The 8,233-nt window shown below is 44.0% G+C and overlaps 2 protein-coding genes across 3 annotated transcripts in view; both read right to left on the bottom strand.

Annotated features, from left to right (window-relative positions):
* The window catches only part of LOC118942878 (thymidine phosphorylase-like), a 4,600-nt gene extending 4,289 nt beyond the window's left edge, over positions 1-311 (bottom strand). Inside the window, exon 1 of one of the 2 annotated variants that reach the window (XM_090201121.1) lies at positions 142-311. The gene's annotated coding sequence lies outside the window, so the exon portion shown is untranslated. The remainder of the gene's footprint in view (positions 1-141) is intronic. The other variant, XM_090201120.1, reaches the window with a different exon arrangement.
* Positions 312-1,125: 814 nt separating this feature from the next.
* On the bottom strand, positions 1,126-7,819 carry LOC149978179 (CD82 antigen-like). Its single transcript, XM_090201119.1, has 8 exons — positions 7,564-7,819; positions 7,316-7,394; positions 7,010-7,122; positions 4,253-4,327; positions 3,897-4,001; positions 3,629-3,805; positions 3,199-3,282; positions 1,126-3,105 (listed from the first exon to the last, which is right to left on the bottom strand). The coding sequence occupies exons 1-8, from the start codon at positions 7,627-7,629 to the stop codon at positions 2,833-2,835; spliced, it is 972 nt and encodes a 323-aa protein (XP_090057245.1). The 5' UTR covers positions 7,630-7,819; the 3' UTR covers positions 1,126-2,832.
* Positions 7,820-8,233: the final 414 nt, after the last annotated feature.

The following is an 8,233-nucleotide window of genomic DNA, read 5'->3' as shown; positions in this document are numbered from 1 at the left end:
CTTTCTTTTTGATGACCAATTTACCCCTTTTACCAAAGAGCATCTTCTGTCTACCAAGTCTACTATTGTGTACCTCAGCAGCGCTTCCCTTCCTCCTCTTCTTTTCTGTGTCTATTAAGGTTTTTATTCAGAGTTTCCTACCTGTACCGGAACGCTGCTCCTGAACACTGTCATGTCTTCCAACCTTGAGAACACACACCGGTCAAATACCCCTCTCTGTCTGTCTGTATGGAAGGACTAGTGACCAATGGGTGTGAGTGGTGGAGCGGGTCAGTTAGTCATTAACTACGACAGTAGTCACAACCCATCACGAATCAGAAGGGGAAACAGTCATTTTGACGTAAAAACATCTGACCCTACCATTTCGCATCATCCCAATACCCTCACCCTTCTTCTTACCCTCCCCCCTCCCCTTACCCCCCCCCCCCCCCCCCACATCAAACCTATAATCCAGTGTATTTACTCTATCCATTATCATCAATCTTTACCTGTCTTCCTCTACCTGAACCCTCCCTGACCCTGGTCTGTACCTGTCTTCCTCTACCTGTACCCTGACTAGTCCGTACCTAACATCTGATCTGTCTTCCTCTACCTGTACCCTCCCTAGTCCGTACCTAACATCTGATCTGTCTTCCTCTACCCGTACCCTCCCTAGTCCGTACCTAACATCTGATCTGTCTTCCTCTACCTGTACCCTCACTAGTCCCAACCTAACATCTGACCTGTCTTCCTCTACCCGTACCCTCCCTAGTCCGTACCTAACATCTGACCTGTCTTCCTCTACCTGTACCCTGACTAGTCCGTACCTAACATCTGATCTGTCTTCCTCTACCTGTACCCTCCCTAGTCCGTACCTAACATCTGATCTGTCTTCCTTTACCTGTACCCTCCCTAGTCCGAACCTAACATCTGACCTGTCTTCCCTAATGCCTTAATACATGGGTTTCACTCAAATATGAAAGACACATAATGGAGCTTAATCAAAGCATTTCATAGGCCTATACCCATAACATCACTTACGCCACATCTCACAAACAGAATGCTACTCTGTATGTATAAAACCCACCTGTGTCACTCAAGATAACCAGAAGAGGGTGCCATTTTGAAGAATCAAGAAATCCCACTTTGAAGATTTTAATGTGTAATTTACAGACAGTCAATCACTTATCACCAATGTCAGGCATCAGTCAATGATAGCACTGTGAAACTCACTGAAACACCTCGAGGCAGCGCTCTTAGCGCTGTTCGTCTGCAGACATAACAACTGTCTTGTGAAATAAAAAGGGATTTAAAAGTTGTTTGTATTAGTCAACGGTGGAGTCGGCTTGCAGTTTCAAAATGGTGGTACCTTTCTTTATGTCTACATTTCCAAGTAACTGTTCAGGCTGACCAGTACAGTACACAACTATTCACACAAGGTGAGGTTGACCAGTACTGTACACAACTATTCACACAATGTGAGGTTGACCAGTACTGTACACAACTATTCACACAATGTGAGGTTGACCAGTACTGTACACAACTATTCACACAATGTGAGGTTGACCAGTACAGTACACAACTATTCACACAAGGTGAGGTTGACCAGTACAGTACACAACTATTCACACAATGTGAGGTTGACCAGTACTGTACACAACTATTCATACAAGGTGAGGTTGACCAGTACAGTACACAACTATTCACACAAGGTGAGGTTGACCAGTACAGTACACAACTATTCACACAATGTGAGGTTGACCAGTACTGTACACAACTATTCACACAAGGTGAGGTTGACCAGTACAGTACACAACTATTCACACAAGGTGAGGTTGACCAGTACAGTACACAACTATTCACACAATGTGAGGTTGACCAGTACTGTACACAACTATTCACACAAGGTGAGGCTGACCAGTACTGTACACAACTATTCACACAATGTGAGGTTGACCAGTACTGTACACAACTATTCACACAAGGTGAGGTTGACCAGTACAGTACACAACTATTCACACAATGTGAGGTTGACCAGTACTGTACACAACTATTCACACAAGGTGAGGCTGACCAGTACTGTACACAACTATTCACACAATGTGAGGTTGACCAGTACTGTACACAACTATTCACACAAGGTGAGGTTGACCAGTACAGTACACAACTATTCACACAATGTGAGGCTGACCAGTATAGTACACAACTATTCACACAAGGTGAGGTTGACCAGTACTGTACACAACTATTCACACAAGGTGAGGTTGACCAGTACTGTACACAACTATTCACACAAGGTGAGGTTGACCAGTACAGTACACAACTATTCACACAATGTGAGGCTGACCAGTACAGTACACAACTATTCACACAATGTGAGGTTGACCAGTACAGTACACAACTATTCACACAAGGTGAGGTTGACCAGTATAGTACACAACTATTCACACAAGGTGAGGCTGACCAGTTAGGGCTGATCGGATCATTAAGCCATAAACAGTAAAAAACAATGGAAACTAATGAACTAAGATTGTTCTCATTGTCAGCAGAAAACCATCTTTAATAGAAGGCCTGTGTGGCTGAAAGCACTGAACTGAGCTTTTAGAATTTGAGCAATTCCAGTGGCGGCTGGTGGGAGGAGCTACAGGAGGACGGGCTCATTGTTATGGCTGGAATGGAATTGATGGAATGGTATCAAACACATGGAAACCACGTTTGACTCCGTTCCAATCATTCCTTTCCAGCCATTACAATGAGCCTATCCTCCTATATCTCCTCTCACCAGCCTCCACTGAGCAATTCAATGTTAGCGCCCAAAGTGTCTTCAGTCATACAGAAACACTCTGGTCCTGTTTAGCGGTGGTAGGAATGGTTTGGTCCGGAGTAGGCCGGGTGTTGGTCATCAGGGTAGGCAAGGATTTCTTCAGGATAGGCAAGGTTTGTATGTGCGTAGGCCTGGTTTGGTTCAGGATAGGTGTGGTTTTGGTCAGGGTATTCAGGGTCATCAAGGTAGTCAGGGTTTGGTTCACAATGTTCCTCAGAGAGAATCAGTTGACTAACATTCCTCAGCTTGACTTTCTGACCAACAGTCTGGTACAGATACACAGCCACTATAAACTGGAGGACCTGTCACAAGAAAACAACCTGTTTAACATCAACAACAACAACAACAACAACATCAACAACAACAAACTGTGTGTCTGTGTGTCTGTGTGTTACCTGACTGATTAGCAGGCCCACTTCCATTCCCACTATTGTCAATGTGTTCTCCTTCAGCCAGTTGGTGATTATGTCTACACATCTCTGTAAACAAATCACACACACTTGAAAATGTCAATACAGATGGGAGGAGTGAGAGAGAGAGAGAGAGAGAGTGAGAGAGAGAGAGAGAGAGAGAGAGAGAGAGAGAGCGAGAGAGCGAGAGAGAGAGAGAGAGAGAGAGAGACAGAGACATAGAGAGAGAGAGAGAGAGAGAGAGAGACAGAGAGAGAGAGAGAGAGAGAGAGAGAGAGAGAGAGAGAGAGAGAGAGACAGAGAGAGAGAGAGAGAGAGAGAGAGAGAGAGAGAGAGAGACAGAGAGAGAGAGAGAGAGAGAGAGAGAGAGAGAGAGACAGAGAGAGAGAGAGAGAGAGAGAGAGAGAGACTGTACCTGTGGATGGATCTGTGTTTCACTTCCATTTCCAAACAGCAGTGTGCTGAATCCTGAGATGGCAGGACAGTCCGTGATGTTGAAACAGGAACAGGGATACACCTCTATCAGACTGTTGTTCTTAATGAACATGTTGCTCTGCCAGTCATTAGGACTCTGCATACCACAGCAGTGCCCCTACACACACACACACACAACTGGTCAGTTCGGTCTCGCCTCATCTTCACTTTTGATGTGGACCATGTTTCACAACTGCTGTCATACATACATAGCGCTGTACATTATCCAGAAGCTTCCAATGTCGTTGATTGTCAGGGTTTGTTCCATATTCAGTGATGATCTTATCCACTTCTATTTTCATCTTAGATGTGATCTGTCAGCGCAAAACACATGTCTGTCTGTCTGTCTGTCTGTCTGTCTGTCTTTGTGTAGAAACAAAGCAGTTATCATAGTACTGTCTGTCTGTCTGTCTGTCTGTCTGTCTCTGTGTAGAAACAAAACATTTATCATAGTACTGTCTGTCTGTCTCTGTGTAGAAACAAAGCAGTTATCATAGTACTATGCAACAACATGTTAATACAGCCCATTTTCTCTGATATGCTTAATGCTTGGTCCTGGACATACCTTTCCATGATTTAACAAAATGATGAAGATGACAAACAGCTGACCAAGGACGATGCAGATCAGGAAGCCCATGTACTGAGAGGAAAGACAGAGAGTTGACTAAAACCAGTTAGGTCACCACAAACACTACACTAGGAGCTTAAAGATGACGTGTGTGTGTGTGTGTGTGTGTGTGTGTGTGTGTGTGTGTGTGTGTGTGTGATGCGCGGGTCAGCTGTTTGTTCCAACAAGCTCTCACACCAGAATCATACGTTTGTCCAAAAACATCACATTTCAAAGGTTATACTATACAGTGGGGCAAAACAGTATTTAGTCAGCCACCAATTGTGCAAGTTCTCCCACTTAAAAAGATGAGAGAGGCCTGTAATTTTCATCATAGGTACACTTCAACTATGACAGACGAAATGAGAAGAAAAAAAATCCAGAAAATCACATTGTAGGATTTTTAATGAATTTATTTGCAAATTATGGTGGAAAATAAGTATTTGGTCAATAACAAAAGTTTATCTCAATACTTTGTTATATACCCTTTGTTGGCAATGACAGAGGTCAAACGTTTTCTGTAAGTCTTCACAAGGTTTTCACACACGGTTGCTGGTATTTTGGCCCATTCCTCCATGCAGATCTCCTCTAGAGCAGGGATGTTTTGGGGCTGTTGCTGGGCAACACGGACTTTCAACTCCCTCCAAAGATTTTCTATGGGGTTGAGATCTGGAGACTGGCTTGGTCACTCCAGGACCTTGAAATGCTTCTTACGAAGCCACTCCTTCGTTGCCCGGGCGGTGTGTTTGGGATCATTGTCATGCTGAAAGACCCAGCCACGTTTCATCTTCAATGCCCTTGCTGATGGAAGGAGGTTTTCACTCAAAATCTCACGATACATGGCCCCATTCATTCTTTCCTTTACACGGATCAGTCGTCCTGGTCCCTTTGCAGAAAAACAGCCCCAAAGCATGATGTTTCCACCCCCATGCTTCACAGTAGGTATGGTGTTCTTTGGATGCAACTCAGCATTCTTTGTCCTCCAAACACGACGAGTTGAGTTTTTACCAAAAAGTTATATTTTGGTTTCATCTGACCATATGACATTCTCCCAATCTTCTTCTAGATCATCCAAATGCTCTCTAGCAAACTTCAGACGGGCCTGGACATGAACTGGACATGTACTGGCTTAAGCAGGGGGACATGTCTGGCACTGCAGGATTTGAGTCCCTGGCGGCGTAGTGTTTTACTGATGGTAGGCTTTGTTACTTTGGTCCCAGCTCTCTGCAGGTCATTCACTAGGTCCCCCCGTGTGGTTCTGGGATTTTTGCTCACCGTTCTTGTGATCATTTTGACCCCACGGGGTGAGATCTTGCGTGGAGCCCCAGATCAAGGGAGATTATCAGTGGTCTTGTATGTCTTCCATTTCTAATAATTGCTCCCACAGTTGATTTCTTCAAACCAAGCTGCTTACCTATTGCGGATTCAGTCTTCCCAGCCTGGTGCAGGTCTACAATTTTGTTTCTGGTGTCCTTTGACAGCTCTTTGGTCTTGGCCATAGTGGAGTTTGGAGTGTGACTGTTTGAGGTTGTGGACAGGTGTCTTTTATACTGATAACAAGTTCAAACAGGTGCCATTAATACAGGTAACGAGTGGAGGACAGAGGAGCCTCTTAAAGAAGAAGTTCCAGGTCTGTGAGAGCCTGTCACGGCTGATTTCCTCCTCTTCGTCTGAAGGTGTAGCAGGGATTGGACCACTACGCAGCGTAGTTCGTGCTCAACATGTTTTAATAAAAGAAGAATAAAGGTGGACACTATACAAATACAAAATAACAAACGTGGCAAAACCGAAACAGTCCTATCTGGTGCAGAGAACACAAAGACAGGAAACAACCACCCACAAAGTACCCACAGAATATGGCTGCCTAAATATGGTTCCCAATCAGAGACAACAATAGACAGCTGCCTCTAATTGAGAACCAATCTAGGCAACCATAGACATACAAATTACCTAGAAGGGAAACAGCCCCATAAACATACAAAAACCCCTAGACAAGACAAAAAACACATACATCACCCATGTCACACCCTGACCTAACCAAAATAACAAGGAAAAACAAAGAATATTAAGGTAATGGTGTGACAAAGCCAGAAATCTTGCTTGTTTGTAGGTGACCAAATACTTATTTTCCACCATAATTTGCAAATAAATTCATTAAAAATCCTACAATGTGATTTTCTGGATTTCTTTTCTCATTTTGTCTGTCATAGTTGAAGTGTACCTATGATGAAAATTACAGGCCTATCATCTTTTTAAGTGGGAGAACTTGCACAATTGGTGGCTGACTAAATACTTTTTTGCCCCACTGTATGTGATAAAGTGAAAATCTGAGGCCTACACCCGACCTTAACCTGCAAATATAGAAAATATCTTGTACAGTTCCCTTTCTTCTCTTGTACATTTATTTACTGACAGACATGAACTGCACAATAATGATACATTTATGGATTTTTTTATGCATAGTTTTCTCTATATTCAACCCACCCGCCACCAACCCGCCCTTCATCCACACAATATTTAATGACCCTAAACCCACCCACCCTGGATATAACTGTGCGGACTACGGGTTATGAGTCAACCCATGCATCACTAGTGTGTGTGTGTGTGTGTGTGTGTGTGTGTGTGTGTGTGTGTGTGTGTGTGTGTGTGTGTGTGTGTGTGTGTGTGTGTGTTTGTGTGTGTGTGTGTTGTTATGACCGTAACAAGACCACTCACCAGTAGTAGGAAGCACCTGTTCTCCAGTTGGGCTCCCATACACCCCAGGATAGTGACACCAACCACCACTAGACCAATGATGAACAGTCCCCCAGCTACAGTCTTCACCTCAACTACACACACACACACACGCACGCACGCACACACACTCGCACGCACACGCACACGCACACACACACACACACAACAAAAATGCAGGTGTGTTTTCGGAGGAACAATCACACCCTTGTCTCTCTCATAACATTTGAGTTAATATAGAAACTCTGAAATGTGACAAAAGGCAATTCTCTGTCCAGTATAACTTACCAGAGCTGAGAACAGCAATGAAATTGTCTTTGTCAAACAAGATCCACACCGCACATCCAAAGATACAGAGCCCCAGAATCTGTGTAGAGGATTCAGAATGCTGCATGTCACTTCATATGTAGTACATGAAACCCCCATGTCGAGAGACGAAGCCTCATCTCTGGGTCGTTTTTAGAAGATTCAGATGAGGAACGCTAGCTGGTTAAGATTAGGGTTAGGTTGAATTCTCCATCTTTTTTTGTTCTTACCAAGAAAACAGAGTTGAAAACTGCTGCGAAGAATTTGAGAATTTGAAACTTGTCGTCCACCTTCATGATGTATTCCTGATATTTTTTCTGTGGTAACTTCTCACTGACACGGCGACAGGCAACAGCAATGGCAGACAAACTATGTTTCTCTCACCTCCCTGTCTGCCTGACTACTGTTAAGGTAATGCTTTATTTGGTAGGTGCCATTTCCTGGTTCCATCACCTTGGGAACAGAGTCCAGCTCCTCGTTGTTCTTAATAATTAACTACTCCCACGCATGAAGGTATCACACATACACACACGCACACACACACACACACACACACACACACACACACACACACACACACACACACACACACACACACACACACACACACACACACACACACACACACACACACACACCTATCTACCTACTTACCTTCCTGATACTTGAAGTGCTGTGGTCCTGGATCCTATGTCCTAGTAGCCTATGAGACAACATTATTGTTATGGCATGGGTTTGAATCCTTGGTCTACCATGGTAGGGATAACCTACATTTCTTGACACACAAAGTCAGCATGCTGTTTAGGTGTTTGTTACAGAACAATTAACTGATGTTTGAGAGCAGTGGAGGCTGCTGAGGGGAGGACGGCTCACACTAATGGAATGGTATCAAACACATGT

Source organism: Oncorhynchus mykiss, chromosome 15 (genome assembly GCF_057628025.1).
Source record: "Oncorhynchus mykiss isolate SJ-2025 chromosome 15, ASM5762802v1, whole genome shotgun sequence".
In the NCBI taxonomy this organism is placed as follows: Eukaryota; Metazoa; Chordata; class Actinopteri; order Salmoniformes; family Salmonidae; genus Oncorhynchus; species Oncorhynchus mykiss.
This window is presented reverse-complemented; position numbering and strand designations above follow the sequence as displayed.